Raw genomic sequence first — 17,461 nt, 5'->3', positions numbered from 1 at the left:
GGGGGCTGCCCGGGCTCCTCTGTGCCCACGGGCACCAGGATGGAGAGCTGGGGCTCGGTGGCATCTGAAAAGGGAAACGGGGTGTGTGGGGGCAGAAACCTCCCCAGGGATGTCCCCAGCCGCCGGGTGACACTCACTGCTCACAACCAGCCTGGTCCCACTCCCAAACATGGCGGGGAAGCGGGAGGAGCTGCAGTAATAAACCCCAGAGTCCTCCTGCTGTGCAGGGCTGATGACGAAGAAATATGTCTGGTCTGGTTTCTTCCGTGACGAGTATTTTCCCTTCGGAGAGGAGTTAGTTGAGCTCTGGTAAATCCATTCCAAGCTGCCATCCGACTTCTCCTTGTACCAGTGGATGTTGCTGCCGTACAATGAGCTGCTGCAGCTCAACTGCGCCGTGTACCCAGGGCGCACCCAGATCTCCTCTGGGCTTTGCTGGACCAATCCTGCCTGTGCTGAGACCCCTCCTGCACGGGGGGAGCAGCTCTGAGTTGGGGTTTCTGCAATTCAGCCTTTCCAACAGATCACATTACAGTATTTTGGGGGAGAGCCCCCCCCTCCCCACCTCCCCCAGTCAGTAGATGCCAGTGGGTTGGGGTGTTTGTGGAGCAGGCACGTACCTGGCAGCAGGAGCAGGAGGGTCCCCAGGAGCCCGTAGGACATGCTGGCCACAACCCTTGTGCTGGGGAGATCTTGTCTCCCGGCCAGGCTGGGGGCAGCTGGGGGGGCTCTGAGGCACCAGCCCCACGTGTCGTCCCGTCCTCTGGCCGTGACGCCTCCCAGGCCTGGCGGGGACAGAAATGGGGTGGCAGCAGCGGTTTGTCCAGCCGTCCCCCAGCGACGGGACCCTTCTGGGCTGGGTCCAGCGCAGGGTGATGCTGGGAGGGGGACTGGAGGGTGCCAGGGCCCAGCCCTCTGCCCGTGTCTGCCAGCAGCCCTGGGCTGCGTGGTGCCCGCGTTCTGCTGCTCTCCAAGGCACAGGCGTGGCTGGCTCGGGGTGCTGGGGCTGGGTTTGCCCAGGCTCCTGCCTGGCAGCCCCTGGGAATGGCCCCCGCAGCCCGGCGTGGGCGGCCGAGCGCAGCACATCTCTCTCAGGGGTCCCTGGGACAGACCTGGCGCCTTTCTGCAGCAGCCGGAGGCTTTGCTGGAGCCGCAGGTGGCTGCGGTCAGCCTGGCTGCTGGGCTGGGGCGCTTCTGCCGGGTGTCTTGACACCGACCCCCTTCCCCCACCGCCCGCAATGGGGCTCGGGGAGGGTTTTGGCCGCTGGTTGGGCCGAGAGCTCAATGTGCCCAACCGCAGCAGGAAAGGCAGTGACAGGGTTGGGGGCTGGGAAGGGCTTCACAGGTTTGAGTCCCTTTGAAGGGTGTCGTGGGCTGCTGGGTGGGCGGCTGCAGCTGCCCCAGGGTGGAGGAAGAGTCCCCTGCACAGCCCCAGTCCCTGATGGCAGCCAGGGAGTCGCTGGCCCCCACGGGGCTGCTGTGGCTCTGCCAGGCCATTCTTTGGGGAGAGCTCTGGGCTTTTGGGGTGCAGAGGCTGCTGGGGGGCAGTGAGGTGGACAGCAGGGCTGGGGTTGTTCCTGGAGGGGGAACCGAGCCCACGCTTGTTCCTGCAGCCCCGACAGCGCTGCTGAGGCTGCACCAGCCCCAGCCCGTCCTGGTTGTGCAGCCCGGGGACTCGGTGAACTTCAACTGCAAGGCCAGTGAGGACCTGGAGAGGAAAGGCAAAGCGTTCTGGTACCAGCGTGTTGGTGGGAAGGAGCCCAAACTGTTCCTGGATTGCACAACCCAGTCAACGAGGGGACATTTCTGCAAGGTCAAGACACGCAACATCACCCTGACCATCACCAGTGTTGACCGTCACGACACCGGCATCTACCTGTGTGCCTACACCAGGGGCTCGTTCCTGGATTTCGGCAGCAGCACCACACTGGTGGTGGGAGGTAGGATGGCGACATGGCCAGGGAGTGGGACACCCATGTCTGCCCCATGTCCCCCATCCCCTGCTGCCACCATCATCCTCTGTCTTCCTTCACCATCCTCCATTTCCCTCCCAACCTCCCCTGTCCCATTTTCCCCGTGTCCTCCCACCCTCCCTCCCCTCCATCCCTGGTCCGTGCCCCCCTCAGCCCCCCGCAGCCCCTCTCCTTGCTGCAGACAGCTGGAGCGCCGGGAGCAGGGTGATGGTGCTGGCACCACATGGGGCTCCCCAGGCCCCCCCCAGCCTGGTCTGTGCCGTGGGTAACGCCACCGGCCCCGTCCTCGTCTCCCGGCCGGGGGGGCCCGGGAAGGTGCCGGGGCTGGGGAAGGACACGAGGCTGCTCATCAGCCCCCTGGGCACGGCCGGGGGCACCGGGGTGCTCTGCGAAGAGCAATTCAATGCCTCGGGGTCCCCCATCCGCAGGAGCGTGGAGCTGTTCAGGGACGGGGGTGAGTACGGGGAACATCCCCCAGCTGGGGCACCCGTGGGGAAACGGAGGCAGAGGGAACAGTCTGGCACTGATGTGTTTTGGGGCACATTAGGACGGGCCAGACCCTCCCACCCAGACAGCTGCGTGATCAACCCCCTCATCCATGTCCTGTCTGGGATCAGGCTGCTGCTGCTGCTCAGCATCTGCCTCAGCATCCGCTGCCTCCTCCGCACCAGGCCGATGGGTAAGGAGCGTGGCACGTGTGGGGGGTGTCCCACCATGTGCCCTGCTCTCCCCACTGTCCTGTCCATCTCACTGTGTCCCCTTCACTGCCAATCCCCCTCCATCCCAATCCCCTCCTTCCCTGTTCCCTTACATCCCCTCCATCCCCTCCATCCCCACACTGGGGACAAGTCTCCTGTCTCTGTCCCCTCCAGGCCCCCAACCCGGCACCAAGGAGACCCCACGTCCCGGAAGGATGAGGTGAGTCTGGGCGGCCCCGGTGCCCCCGGGCTGGGCTGGCTGGAGGCAGCGTGTCCCTGCTCGGGGCCCGCAGGCAGCAGGGGACGGGCACAGCCCCGCTGCTGCGGCCAGAGGGGAAACTGGGGTGCGGGGGCTCTGACGGCATCGTCCCCCCAGGGAGAGCTGAACTACGCCCAGCTGACCTTCGCTGCCCCAGCGAGGCCCCGGCCGTGACCCGCAGCCGGACGCGGTGACACCCCAAGCCCGGAGCTCGTCCCTGCCTGCCCGCACCCCCCGGCATCCCCCTGAGAGCCCCGGGGCGCCGGGGGGCTGCCCCCGCTGTGCCCAGCAGGGTGAAATAAAGAGCTTTGGGCTTCGACAGCGTCCCCCCTCCACGGCCCCGTGTGCCCGGCGTGTCCCCAGGGCCTGTCCCTGGGGCGGGACTGCACACCCCGCACCCACCCTCTGTGTCGGAAGGGATTTTGGGTGCAGTGAGGGTCCCCCCTCCCCGCCCGGCCCCACGGCATCTGTAGCACCTTCTGGTTTGAGAGGGATGGGGAGGAGAGGGGCCAGGGCAGGCAGCCCCCTCCCCAGCTCCAGCCCCGTGCCGGGACAGCCCCAGCCCATCCTCAGGGCTGAGGCCCAGGCCCATTCTTCAGGCTCCCAGGCACCATCCTTACACCCCAAGGCCCCAGACTCAGCCCCAGGCCGGATCCTCAGGCCTAAGCCCTTCATCTGGCCCCAGCCCAGGGCCCAAAGCTTTACCCCAGGGCCCCTATTCCCATCCCCAGCCCCATGAGATGTCCCTGGGGCTGCCCTGGCCCTTGGCCTCCTCCAGCCCCTCCCCACCCCAGCCCCACACGTCCCAGCTGGGCTGCCCAGCCCCAGCCCACAGCTGGAGCCCCCAGGAGCCGGGGAAGGTTTGTTCCCCCCACACCTCAGGAATCCCCGCCCGGGGCTGCGCATGACGGACAAAGCACGCTGCGGAGCTGAGAGCCAGCCCAGGGGACGCTGGGGGGGGCTGGCCCTGCCTGGGGGACAGGGACCCCCGCAGCCGCTCGCTCACCCCCCAGATGGGAGGGGGCGGCTGGCGGTGGCGCCGCGCTGGCTCGTCCCGTCCCCCCTCGCTGCGAGCCCTTGGCAGCTCCCCGGGGTTTTGCATTATTTCCGGCGCGCTGGGGCGCTGGGTGCTGGTGAACCACAGCCAGGAGCTTTCCGGGCGCTGGGTGTGCACAGCTCGGCCCCTCGGCCTGGCAACGGGGGAGATGTGGTGGCGAAGCCAGCGCTGCGCCCGACGCCCAGGGCTTGGCAAGGGGCCGGGCTGCTCCTGAGCTGCTGCTGCCATGGGGAGGGCTGGAATTGGGCCGGGGGAGATGCAGTGCTGTGCCCAAGAGGGTGCTGGGGGGACACCCAACCAACGCCTGGGAGCTGCCGGCAGCCAGAGCCAAGTGTCAGCCGGCACCCGCATGAGATTCACCCTCGGCTTCTGGTGGCCCCGAGCAGCCGCCAGCGCTTTGGGGATGCTGCAGGGGGGACCCGGGGATGCAGAGGCATTTCACTGTGTGTCCCCCGAAAACGTTTACCCCCAAAACACTTCTCCACCCTCACAGCCTTGTTTCCCCCTCTGGCCCCCTCAATAAACTCAATTAATTCAGTCCCAGGAGTTGGGGTCTCACCCCAGCAGCGTCACATCGCTGGGAAGAAATGAATTTATTTCACGCTGGGGTGGAGGAAGCGGTTTCAGCCCCGAGTGGGTCTCACGGGCGGGCGTGTGGGTGGCTGCAGGGTGTGAGGAGAGAGTCAGGGCGAAGGGGCTGTGAGGGCGGTTCCGGGGGGGTCACCTCTGGCCAGACGCCGTCTGCAGAGCAGGATGGTCAGCTGGAGCAGGAGGAGGAGGCAGACACGGAACAGCCCCAGTTGCAGCGGCCAGGAAGGGCAGGAACCTGTGGAGTGGGGGGAAAGGAGAGGGAATAGAGGGGCAGGGGGTGGGCTTGGTGCCTCTGGAGAGCCCAGTGTCCCCCAGACGGGGTCAGGACCCAGCAAGAGGGACGTGCAGGTTTAAAGCCTGTGGGTGTGGGGGAATTTGGGGCTGGGGGGACAGGACTAATTACCCTCCTCACGTCCCTTCCCGATGCTGATACTGATGCTCCTGTTCGTGCCGCTGTTCTCGGCCGTGCACGTCGCAGCCCCGTCCCAGCGCTCGGCCGACACCCAGGTGATGCTCCATGCGCTGAGGACACCGTGCTCATCCACGGCCGCTGCCATCACGGGCGTCACCTCCCCGCCGGGCTGCCAGCGCACGGTGTCCCAGCCCGCAGGGATGTCGTGGAGGTGGCAGAGCAGGGGGAAGGTGGCCGGGGGCTGCCCGGGCTCCTCTGTGCCCACGGGCACCAGGATGGAGAGCTGGGGCTCGGTGGCATCTGAAAAGGGAAACGGGGTTTGTGGGGGCACAAACCTGCCCAGGGATGTCCCCAGCCGCCGGGTGACACTCACTGCTCACAACCAGCCTGGTCCCACTCCCAAACAGGGCGGGGAAGCCGGAGGAGCTGCAGTAATAAACCCCGGAGTCCTCCTGCTGTGCAGGGCTGATGGCAAGGAAAAATGTCTGGTGTGATTTCATCCCCCCAGAATATTTTCCCTTCGGAGGGGAGTAGCTTGAGCTGCTGTAAATCCGTTCCAAGCTGCCGTCCGGCTTCTCCTTGTACCAGTGGATGTTGCTGTCATACAATGAGCTGCTGCAGTTCATCTCCACCGTGTCCCCAGGGCGCACCCAGAGCTGCTGTGGGCTTTGCTGGACCCATCCTGCCTGTACCGAGACCCCTCCTGCACGGGGGGAGCAGCTCTGAGTTGGGGTTCCTGCAATTCAGCCTTTCCAACAGATCACACTACAGTATTTTGGGGGAGAGCCCCCCCACCCTCCCCAGCTCCCCCAGTCAGCAGATGCCAGCGGTTTGGGGTGTTTGTGGAGCCGGCACGTACCTGGCAGCAGGAGCAGGAGGGTCCCCAGGAGCCCGTAGGACATGCTGGCCACAACCCTTGTGCTGGGGAGATCTTGTCTCCCGGCCAGGCTGGGGGCAGCTGGGGGGGCTCTGAGGCACCAGCCCCACGTGTCGTCCCGTCCTCTGGCCGTGACGCCTCCCAGGCCTGGGGGGGACAGAAATGGGGTGGCAGCGGTGGTTTGTCCAGCCGTCCCCCAGCGACGGGACCCTTCTGGGCTGGGTCCAGCGCGGGGTGATGCCGGGAGGGGGACTGGAGGGTGCCAGGGCCCAGCCCCCTGCCCGTGTCTGCCAGCAGCCCTGGGCTGCGTGGTGCCCGCGTTCTGCTGCTCTCCAAGGCACAGGCGTGGCTGGCTCGGGGTGCTGGGGCTGGGTTTGCCCAGGCTCCTGCCTGGCAGCCCCTGGGAATGGCCCCCGCAGCCCGGCGTGGGCGGCCGAGCGCAGCACATCTCTCTCAGGGGTCCCTGGGACAGACCTGGCGCCTTTCTGCAGCAGCCGGAGGCTTTGCTGGAGCCGCAGGTGGCTGCGGTCAGCCTGGCTGCTGGGCTGGGGCGCTTCTGCCGGGTGTCTTGACACCGACCCCCTTCCCCCACCGCCCGCAATGGGGCTCGGGGAGGGTTTTGGCCGCTGGTTGGGCCGAGAGCTCAATGTGCCCAACCGCAGCAGGAAAGGCAGCGTCAGGGCTGGGGGCTGGGAAGGGCTTCACAGGTTTGAGTCCCTTTGAAGGGTGTCGTGGGCTGCTGGGGGGGCGGCTGCACCTGTCCCAGGGTGGAGGAAGAATCCCCTGCACAGCCCCAGCCCCAATGGCAGCCAGGGACTCACTGGCCCCCAAGGGGCTTCTGTGGCTCTGCCAGGCCATTCTTTGGGGAGAGCTCTGGGCTTTTGGGGTGCAGAGGCTGCCGGGGGGCAGTGAGGTGGACAGCAGGGCTGGGGTTGTTCCTGGAGGGGGAACCGAGCCCACGCTTGTTCCTGCAGCCCCGACAGCGCTGCTGAGGCTGCACCAGCCCCAGCCCGTCCTGGTTGTGCAGCCCAGGGACTCGGTGACCATCGGCTGTGAGGCCAGCGAGTACATCGAGACTATGGGGAAAGCGTCCTGGTACCGGCGTGTTGGTGGGAAGGAGCCCAAACTGGTCACGGATTGTGGAACCAAATTGACAAGTGGACATTTCTGCGAGGTCAAGAGGCACAACATCACCCTGACCATCACCCGTGTTGACCGTCACAACACCGGCATCTACCTGTGTGCCTACACCAATGACTCGATCCTGGATTTCGGCAGCGGCACCACGCTGGTGGTGGGAGGTAGGATGGCGACATGGGCAGGGAGTGGGAACCCCATGTCCCCCATCCCCTGCTGCCACCCTCATCCTCTGTCTCCCTTCAGGATCCTACATCCACCTCCCAACCTCCCCTGTCCCATTTTCCCCGTGTCCTCCCACCCTCCTTCCCCTCCATCCCTGGTCCGTGCCCCCCTCAGTCCCCCGCAGCCCCTCTCCTTGCTGCAGACAGCTGGAGCGCCGGGAGGAGGGTGATGGTGCTGGCGCCCCATGGGGCTCCCCAGGCCCCCCCCGGCCCGGTCTGTGCCGTGGGTAACGCCACCGGCCCCGTCCTCGTCTCCTGGCCGGGGGGGCCTGGGAAGGTGCTGGAGCTGGGGAACGACACGAGGCTGCTCATCAGCCCCCTGGGCACGGCCGGGGGCACCGGGGTGCTCTGTGAAGTGCGATTCAACGCCTCGGGGTCCCCCATCCACAGGAGCGTGGAGCTGTTGAGGGACGGGGGTGAGTACGGGGAACATCCCCCAGCTGGGGCACCCATGGGGAAACGGAGGCAGAGGGAACAGTCTGGCCCTGATGTTTCTGGGGGCACATTGGGACAAAACGTCCTCTCTCCCCCAGGCAGTTGCCTGACCATCCCCTCTGTCCTGGCCGGGGCCGGGGTGTTTCTGCTGCTCAGCATCTGCCTCAGCATCCGCTGCCTCCTCCGCACCAGGCCGATGGGTAAGGAGTGTGAGACGTGTGGGGGGTGTCCCACCATGTGCCCTGCTCTCCCCACTGTCCTGTCCATCTCGCTGTGTCCCCTTCTTGCTGATCCCCCTCCATCCCAATCTCCTCATTACCTCATCCCCCTCCATCCCCTCCATCCCCACATTGGGACCATGTCTCCTGTCTCTGTCCCCTCCAGGCCCCCAGACTGGCACCACGGAGCCCCCCGCGTCCCGGGAGGATGAGGTGAGTCCGGGCGGCCCCGGTGCCCCCGGGCTGGGCTGGCTGGAGGCAGCGTGTCCCTGCCCGGGGCCCGCAGGCAGCAGGGGACGGGCACAGCCCCGCTGCTGCGGCCAGAGGGGAAACTGGGGTGCGGGGGCTCTGACGGCATCGTCCCCCCAGGGAGAGCTGAACTACGCCCAGCTGACCTTCGCTGCCCCAGCGAGGCCCCGGCCGTGACCCGCAGCCGCAGGCGGTGACACCCCAAGCCCGGAGCTCGTCCCTGCCTGCCCGCACCCCCCGGCATCCCCCTGAGAGCCCCGGGGCGCCGGGGGGCTGCCCCCGCTGTGCCCAGCAGGGTGAAATAAAGAGCTTTGGGCTTCGGCAGCGTCCCCGCTCCCCGGCCCCGTGTGCCCGGCGTGTCCCCATCCTCCCCGCTCCCCGGCCCGTCTCTCCCCCCCTCCCCGGGCCGGTCCCGCCGCGCTCCTCCCGCCGCCAGCGGGCGCCGCCTGGGCCCTGCCCGCCCCGCGCCCGCCCCGGGCCCGCCCCGCCGCCATGGGGGCCGCCGTCTTCTTCGGCTGCGCCGGGATCGCCTTCGGGCCGGCGTTCGCCCTCGTTCTCTTCACCGTGGCGGCGGAGCCGCTGCGGGTCATCGTGTTGGTGGCGGGGTGAGCCCGGGGGGCCGGCGGGGGCGGCGGGAGGGGGCCGGGAGGGGCCGGCGAGGGGTCTCTGAGGGGTCTCTGAGGGGATGCGGCGTCCGTGAGGGGCTGCGGGGGTCTACGATGGCTCTGTGTGGGGTCTCTGAGGGCCTGAGGGGTCCGTGAGTGGTGCAGGGGTCCATGGGGGGTCTACGATGGCTCTGTGAGGGGTCTCTGAGGGCCTGAGGGGTCCATGAGGGGTCTCTGGTGGGTCTGTGAAGGGTCTCTGAGGGGCTGAGGGGTCCATGAGGGGTTCAGGGGTCTGTGAGGGGCTGCGGGGGCCGTCCTGATGCAGCTGGGGGTTCCGGGAGCATCGAGGGCGCTGGCAGCCTGCGGTGGGGTCTCTCGGGGTCCCTGGGCACAGGGGGTCCGGGGTGGGAAACAGCCCCCCGGGGGACAGTCCTGGGGGTGCCTGGGGACAGGCTGTGTCTGGTGGGGGGGGCTGAGGAAGGTTTGGGACGTCTCCTGTGCAGCTGGGGTGAGGCCATCAAGTTGGAGGGGGTGGTTGGGGCTGTCCCCTCACCGGGGTCCCCTCAAGAGGAGCCGCTCCGAGCTGGGCACGTCCCACCGCCTTTGGCTTCCCGAGGGCAGCTGCCGGTTGAATCTCGGGGGGATGAAGCACCGAGTGTCCTTCCCTGGTCTCTCTGAGGAGAGAAGGGAGTATTTTGGTGGAGGGGACGTGGCTGTCATCAGGGACAGGACTGGGGGGTCACCCCCAGCTGCTTCAGCCTCCCAGAGCCCCCCACATCCCAGTCACATCCCTCTCGGGGTGCACTCGGGGGAAGGAGGTTTATTGAAGGGCTGGGCTCAGCTGGAGGATCAGCCACTGAGCCCCTGGTGGGGAATCACTTTAAGCCAGGCTTAACAGAGCTCCCCTCTGCTTGGAGACTCCCCTTTACCCCCCCAGCTCTTTTTGGGGGTGGCTGTGGGGCAGCTCGAGGGTGGTGGCGTTCCTAACGTGGCTCTGTCTGTCCCCCAGACGTTCCTGAACCCCCGGTACGAGGCCAGCCTGGTCCCCATCTTCATCATCACCCTCTGCACGGGGCTCTGGGCCTTCATCACCGCCGGCGGCTCCTTCCACAACATCCTCAAGTGCCTCTCCTGTAAGGGGGGGTGCCAGGCAGGGAGGGGGGGGTGCAGCAGGGGGGGGGCATCTGCAGCGCGGGGGCTTCTCCAGTGGGTCTCCCACTAACCAGCCTCCTGGGCACCCTGTTACCTTCGTTAGCGGCTTCGTTGGGCTTTTTTCCTCACAGGGTGAAGGTGGGAGGAGGGTGCTGGGTGCCCTGGGGTATATCTGGGTGCCCTGGGGTACATCTGGGTGCCCTGGGGTACATCTGGGTGCGTGGGGCTCAGGGCAGGACCCCCCCATCCCTCACGGTTCCCACCCCCATCACCCCAGGGAGAGCTCTGCCCGACCCCGCTGCTGTTCCCCGCTCTGCAGAAGCCGGGTGATGCTCTTGGGGTGGGGGGAGCTGGATGGGGGAGGGGGTCTCTGCCCCTTTCCCCTCCCCTTTCTGCTCCCTGCTGGGGGGCTGGGGGCACCCCTTACCCTGCTGTGGAACTGGGGGGGTAAATTATTTTTTTGATTCAGAGTAAAACCCTTTTACTAGAGCAACAGGTACCGTGGCACCGACTTCTGTGATGGGGGGAGAGGGGTTGGTTCCCCCCCCCATTTTGCTCCCAGCCCCTGTCTGGGGTTTGGGGAGGGGGAAAGGGGGGACCCACAATCCTCTCCCACAAAGAGCCACCAGCACCATGGGGTGGGGAAGGGGCTTTATTTCCTGGGGGGGGGGCAAGGCAGGAGCTATGCCCCCCCCCCACGGGGCTGAGCCCCAGCTGGCTCCTCTGGCATGGGCAGGGGGCTTGGGGGGGGGGCAGGGTTCAAGGGCGGGGGCCGTCGTGGTCGGGGGCACGGCGGGATGAGGCTTTGAACACGACGTCCTGCTCCTGCGTCCTCCTCGCTCTGCCAGGGGTGGGGGGGAGAAGGGCTGAGGTGAGACCCTCACCCACCCTGGGGGGGGGTCCCTGGCCCCTGTTTTTCCTCCTTGAGGAGGGGAGGGGGGAGGTCTCACCGCATCCTCTTGGCCGCAAAGTGGGTGATGAGGAAGAGGATGAAGCAGCTGAAGACGGCGCCGAAAACGATGGCGACAACCTCACCTGTGTGAGGGTGCAGAGGGCTGAGGGGGGGTCTGAGAGGAGGTGGGGTGGGGGGGTCACCCCCACATCCAGCCCCCCTGGCCCAGCCCTACCTGTCGAATACCCCTTGGGCCCTGGAAGAGAAACACTGGGGCTCAGTGCCGCAGCCTGGCACCCAGCGGGGCTGTTTGGGGGTGCAGGGGGGGCCCTTCCCACCCCCCTCCCCGGGCTCAGCTCTCACCCCTGGGGAAGGACGACAGCACCAGGCGCTGGTGGAGCTCCTGCGGCACCCGAAAATTCTCCAGCAGGCGCTGGGGCTGCGGCTCGGCCGCCGCCGTGGAGTAAAGGGCTCCCTGGAGCTGCTCCAGCTGGAAGGGAGAGCGGTGTGGGGACACAGCCCTGCTGCTTCCCCCCTAAAACCAGGGGGGAGTCACCCCAAAACGGGTCCTACCTGGGCCAGGCTGATGCGGGTGGGCTGCTGGAAGAGGGTCCAGAGGACGCCCTGGAAGCAGGGGGGGGTGGTGAGGGACCCGTTGTAGCGGTAGTAGAGGTCCAGGCGTGGGGGCAGCAGGTCCTGGATGCTGAAGGAGGGGATGGCCGTCGTCTGCCCTGCGAGGGGGGGACCGGTTTGGGGGTGCAGAGGGGGGATTGGGGGCTCCCCCACCCCACGCTGTGCGTTCTCCCTGCGCTCACCTGCGTAGCGGATGCTGCTGAGATGGGTCAGGATGTTGTCGTAGGCGGGGTGGGGGTCAGCACCCACCTTGGGGAAAGGGGGTGGGGAGCATGGTGATGGGGTGTCAGGCCCGGAGAGGGGGGGTGTGGGGGTGGTTTTGAGGGGGGGTCTGTACCTCCAGGAGGACGGCCAGCACGGCCAGCCCGCCGGCGTGGTGCTGCGCCTCGCTGGCGTTGGCGTAACGCTCCGCGTCGTAGTGCACCACGTGCATCTGGGGGCAGGGAGCAGGGAGCAGCCCCCAGCCTGTGACCCACCCCAGGCTGGGGTGCCCCACTCTTCACCTTTCCCATGCCCAGTTCCCTGTCCCAGTCCCTGCTGCTGCCTGTGCCCATCCTGGGCAGCTCCCGCTGGGTTGGGACCCGCTGCCGCCACCCATTCCCGTTCCCTTTCCCCTTCCCACACCCTGAGCCCCTTCCCTGCCCTCTCCCGTGCCCAATTCCCACCCCCAGGCCCCTTCCTGTACTTGGGCCTGGGCCCATTCCTGCCCCCAGCCCAATTTCCCACCCCAGTTTCCCCCTCTCCCCCCAGCTCCATTTCCTATCCCCATTCACCCCCCCAACCCCATTTCCCACCCCGGTTTCCTTCCCCAGCCCCATTTCCCACTCCTTTTCCCCACCTCAGCCCCATTTCCCACCTCCAAACTCCCCCCAGTCCCATTTCCCACCCCAGTTTTCCACCTCAACCCCATTTCCCACCCCAGTTTCCCAGCCAGCCCTATTTCCCACCCCCACTCCCCCTCCCAGCCCCATTTCCCATCCACATTCCCCCTCCCAGCCCCATTTCCCAGCCCCCATTCCCCCTCCCAGCCCCATTTCCCATCCCCATTCCCCCTCCCAGCCCCATTTCTCACCCCCAATCTCCCTTCCAGACTCATTTTCCACCCCCAATCCCCCTCCCAGCCCCACTTCCCATCCCCATCCTCCCCTAGCCCCACTTCCCACCTGTTTTTTTTTCCCCTAGTCCCATTTCCATCCCTCATTCCCCCCCTCCCCCCTATTTCCTCCTCCCCATTCACCCCCCCAGCCCCATTTCCCACCTCAGCCCCATTTCCCAGCCCCATTCCCCACCTCCTCCCCATTTCCCACCCCAGTTTCCCCTCCATCCCCCATTTCCCACCCCAATTCCCACCCCCTTTCCCACTCCCACCCCCCCTTTTTCCCCCCAAGCACAACTCCTCTTGGGGACCCCCATACCTCAGCGGGGGCACGGTGCCCATCCAGGAGATGCTCAGCACCCCCAGCCCGTCCCGGCCGCCCCCAGTGGAAGTGGAGCTGGGCGGCGGCGAAGCTGTGGGGCAGCCCCTGGAGCCGCAGCGCGGGCGGCAGCGCCAGCAGCGCTACGAGGGGACACTGAGCTGGGGGCTGGGACACACGAGGAGTGGGGACACACACACACCCCCCCACCCCGACCCCAAACACCCCCCGCTCACCGGTGTGGCCGTTGTTGGTGAGGGTGAAGGTCGCGACGCCGGGGCGGCTGTAGCCCACCGGGCGGATGGGCGGCAGCGAAGGGTCCGGCTGCACCCGCCGTGTGTGGATGTCGATGGGTGACTGGGCTTGGCCACCACATGCTGGGTGCTCCTCGGGCCAGTGGTGCTGCCCGTGGGGACCTGGGTGGGGGGAACCCTCAGGGGTCTGGGTGAACCCCCCCCCCCAGCACAGCCCTGTGCCCCAAAACACCCTCAGTTCCCCCCAACAGGGACACGGGGTGGGGATGGACGGACACATTCCCGATGTCCTTGTTAATCCAGGGGCATCTTTTCCAGCTGGGGGAGCAGGGACAAAGCTGACCCTGAGGAGGGGGGTTGTGGGGGGCCCATTGGGTCCCCGTGGGCCCGGCGGGATGGGGCTTAGTTGGGATTTGGCCGGGGTTGGATCCTAATTGGATTTGGCAGCCGGAGCGGGGCCGGAGCCTTACGTAAAGGAGCACAATGGGACCATTGGAGTGTGAGGGGGACCCAGGGAGCTGGGGGGGATATGGGGGGGGGGGCTGCACCCATCCATCTGTCTCCCGTTTTGGGGGGGGAGCCTGGTGCCTGGAGGTGATGTGGGTTTTCACCCATCCCACCCCTTCCCTTCTGGGGGGACCCAGGTGATGCTCTGGGGGTGCTGGATTTGGGGTGTGGGGGTTCTGGGATGGGGCCCCACTCACCCTCATACGCCCAGTGGGGACCTGTGGGGGGAAGCAGAGATATTGGGGGTTGGGGGTTCTGGGGGGGGCTCCCCCAGCCCTTCCCCAGGGAGGCTGCAGCCCTACCCCAAAGCGGGTCCTGGGGTGGCTGGGAATTGGGGTGAATGCCTGAAGGATTTGGGGGGCACTCACCGGCCGGCAGGACGGGGGCCAGGCCCCCCAGCAGCAGCAGCAGGGTGCACAGCATGGCAGGGGGCGAGGGGCTGGGTGCCACCGGCCGGGCTTTAAATACCCACCCGGGACAGGCCCCCCCGGGGGCACGGGGAGGGGTGGAGGGGCCATTCCCGGGGCATCGGGGCGTGGGAACAGGAGGGGCTGGGGGGGGGGCTGGGAGGGGCTGGGGGGATGGAGACCTGTGGGGCTTGGAAGGGTGCTGGGGGTGCTGGGAGATGGGGATGTGTGGGTGCTGGGGAGGGTCTGGGGTGGCTGTCTGAGGGGCTCTGGGAGTGCTGGGGGGCTCTGGGGGGATGTGGGTGTTCTGGGATGAGGATGTGTGGGTGCTGGGGGGCTCTGGGGGGCTGTGGGTGCTGTGGGATGGGGATGTGTGGGTGCTGGGGGGCTCTGGGCGGGGGGTCTGGGGGTGCTGGGGGTCTCTGGGTGCTCTGGGATGGGGATGTGTGGGTGCTGGGGGGCTCTGGGTGGGGGGTCTGGGGGTGCTGGGGCCTCTGGGTGCTCTGGGATGGGGATGTGTGGGTGCTGGGCGGCTCTGGGTGGGGGTCTGGGGGTGCTGGGGGGCTCTTTGGGGGGGTCTCTGGGCTGCTGGGGGGCTCTGGGTGCTCTGGGTGGGGGTCTGGGGGTGCTGGGGGGCTCCTGGGGGGCTCTGGGATGGGGATGTGGGGGTGCTGGGGACTCTTGGGGGGCTCTGGGTGGGGGTCTGGGGGTGCTGGGGGCTCCTGGGGGGCTCTGGGTGGGGGTCTGGGGGTGCTGGGGGGCTCTCTGGGGGGTCTCTGGGGCTCCGGGCTTGACCCCGCGCGGCCGCTCTGGCCCCGCCCCTTTCCCAGCCCCGGCCCCGCCCCCTGTCTCGCGGAGGGCGGCGCCCCGCGCACACGCGCGCGCCCCGCACCACCCCCCCCCTTCGCCCCACGCGGTGTCGCGTGCGCGCCCTGACGTCACGCAGGCGCGCGCCCCGCCCCCGCGCGCCCCGCCCCCACGTGGAGGCCCACGCGCCTGCCCTCCCCGATTATGTAACGGCGCCGAAGCGAGGCCGCTCCTCCCCATTGGCCGCGCCGGGGGGTGACGCAACCGAGGGGCGGGACTGGGAGGGCTCCGCCCCCCAACGCGGGGCCCCGTGACCCGCCGCGTGCCCCACGCCGGCCGCCAGGGGGCGCTGCCCCCCCCGCGCCCGCGCCCCCCGTGTCGCCACATGGGGGGGCGTGGCTGCGGCCCCACCCTCCCGGCCAATCGGCGCAGGGCGGCCTCCGCATTGGGCAGTGCCCGCGGCGGCGCTGGCCAATGGCAGCGAAGGGGCGGGGCGGGGGGCTGGGGCTCCGCCCGCTGCCGGGGTGAGGTGACCAATGGGAGCGCGGAGGGGCGGGGCCCAGCGGGAGGCACGTGCGGCCGCGCACGTGTCCGCGTGGGGCCGCCGCAGCCGGGCGGAACCGGCGCCGGAACGGGGACAGGGACGGGGACACCGGGACCGGCACCGGCACCAGGACAGCGGCACCGCCACACGGACACCGGCACCGGCACCGGGCCGGCGGCACCGGGACCGGCACCAGGACACGGCCCCCGGGACACCGGGACCAGCACCGGGGACACCAGGACCGGGCCAGGGACACCGGGACCAGCACCGGGGACACCGGGACCGGGCCAGGCCAGGGACACCGGGACCGGCACCGGGGACACCGGGACCGGGCCAGGCCAGGGACACCGGGACCGGCACCGGGGACACCGGCACCGCCGCAGCTGCAGCCGGGAGCAGGTGGGACACGGGGTGGCTGGGTGGGATGTCCGATGTGGGCAGCCCCAGCCCTGGGTAGGGGGGTCCCGCGGCCGGTTGGGGGGTCCCGATGCTGGTGACGGGGTTCCCAGTGCTGGGGGGAGCGGTTCCCACTTTGTGGGGGGGTGTCTCAGTCCTGGGTGGGGGGGTCCTGCTTCTCAGGTGAAGGACACCAGTCCTGGGGAGCCTTGGTGCCTGGGTGGGGGTGGCACCATTCCTGGGGGGATGGGGGGTATCCCAGTCCTGGGGGTGGGGGGGGCCTGGTGCTGGGTTGTTTCCTGCACCCCCCAGGAGCAGGAGATGCCCGAGGGGCTCTGGGGGTGCAGCCACCCCCGGGGGACACTGGGTGCTTTCCCAGCTTTCCAGTTTTCCCCATTTTCCCCACTTTTTCCCCTGTTTTATTCCCCCCCTTCCCCAGGCAGCCTCACCCCAGGGGCGCAGCAGGAGCTGAACCCGGGGAGAGGCTCCTCCTGGGGGGTCCCCCCCCCACCATGGAGTCCCCCGCTCGCTCCTGCTCCTGCGGTTCTCCCGCCTCCAGCCCGGGGGATCCTTCCGACAGCGATGCCGAGGCGAGCGGACACCCCCAGAGCCCCCCGAAAGCTGAGCGGACCCGGAAGCGGCCGGGGGGCCCGGAGCGAACACCCCCGACTTGGCTCGTCACCCTGCGGGGGGAAGCGGCCCCGGAAGGGGGAAGGGGGGGACACCCCTCCCAGCGACGGCGACCGGTCTTCGCCCAAAAAGTGAGTTCTTGGCAGCATCACCCCCAAATATACAGGGGGTGGGGTGGTGTTTGAGCTCCAATGCCTGCGGGGGGTTCGGCTCTGCCTCAGTTTCCCCACCAGGCACAGGTGGGGAGGGTTGGAGGGGGGAGAAGCTGGACACCCAGGACACACGGGACACACAGGACACACAGGACACCCCATCCCTGGTGTGGATGTGGCCCAGCCACCATCCTCCTCCTCTTCTTCGCAGTGCCAGGAGCTGCGGGGCTTCATCCAGCCGCTGGCGGAGCTGCTGGAGGGGCTGAAGCGGGGGCGGTATGACAGAGGTGGGTGGTCCCCCAGCACCCCCTACCCCGAGTTCTCCTTCCCCCCCCACCATTCCCCCCCTTTGAGGAGGTTTCATGGATCTTTGGGGTTCCCCAGGGCTGAGCAGCTTCCAGCAGAGCGTGGCCATGGACCGGATCCAGCGGATCATCGGGGTCCTGCAGAAGCCTGAAATGGGGTGAGTGCCCCCCCCAAAAAGTCCTCATGGAGGGGGACACACAGGGATACCCCCCCTCACCCAGCAGTGGGGTGATGGGTGCTGTCTGTGTAATCATTTCCCCCCACCACACCCCCCCAGCGCCCGGTACCTGGGGACGCTGCTGCAGGTCGAGGGGATGCTGAGGGTCTGGTTCCCCCACGTCGACCCCAAACCCACCCAGGATCCAGCCCCTGCTTCCACCCTCCTCCTCCACCGCCGCCGCCCCCCCGCTGGCCCCCCCGGGGCTCCCCGCTGCCGACGCCTGCCCGGTGACACCCCACCGGGACATCATCATCATCATCATCATCATCGGGGACATCAAGAAGGGGGGACGCCCCAAGTGCCAGCGCCCTGCCCAAACCGGGACCCCTCAGACCCCCCGGCACCGGATGAGTGACACCCCCCCCCCCTCTTCCCGCAGCTGGGGGTGGTGGGGGGGCCCCATCCCTCCTG

The 17,461-nt window shown here is 68.3% G+C and overlaps 2 protein-coding genes across 2 annotated transcripts; one reads left to right on the top strand and one right to left on the bottom strand.

The window, feature by feature from the left end:
- Positions 1–10,646: 10,646 nt before the first annotated feature.
- On the bottom strand, positions 10,647–14,106 carry CA14 (carbonic anhydrase 14; the record flags this gene model as incomplete). The annotated part of the gene is made up of 11 exons (XM_084276664.1): positions 10,647–10,728; positions 10,838–10,922; positions 11,015–11,035; positions 11,143–11,269; positions 11,353–11,510; positions 11,595–11,661; positions 11,750–11,845; positions 12,828–12,970; positions 13,064–13,243; positions 13,786–13,806; positions 14,061–14,106. 11 exons carry the CDS (start codon positions 14,104–14,106, stop codon positions 10,647–10,649), a joined length of 1,026 nt encoding a protein of 341 aa, XP_084132790.1.
- A 2,218-nt stretch (positions 14,107–16,324) lies between these two features.
- Positions 16,325–17,419, top strand: CIART (circadian associated repressor of transcription; the record flags this gene model as incomplete). The annotated part of the gene is given in 5 exon segments (XM_084276663.1): positions 16,325–16,487; positions 16,490–16,503; positions 16,736–16,811; positions 16,909–16,987; positions 17,108–17,419. Coding segments are annotated over 5 exon segments (630 nt in total). The 3' UTR covers positions 17,406–17,419.
- Between the last annotated feature and the right edge of the window lie 42 nt (positions 17,420–17,461).

Source organism: Gallinula chloropus (assembly GCF_964237585.1).
Source record: "Gallinula chloropus genome assembly, chromosome: 29".
NCBI lineage: Eukaryota > Metazoa > Chordata > Aves > Gruiformes > Rallidae > Gallinula > Gallinula chloropus.
Note: the sequence above shows the minus strand (reverse complement) of the source record. Positions and strands in the feature narration are given on the sequence as shown.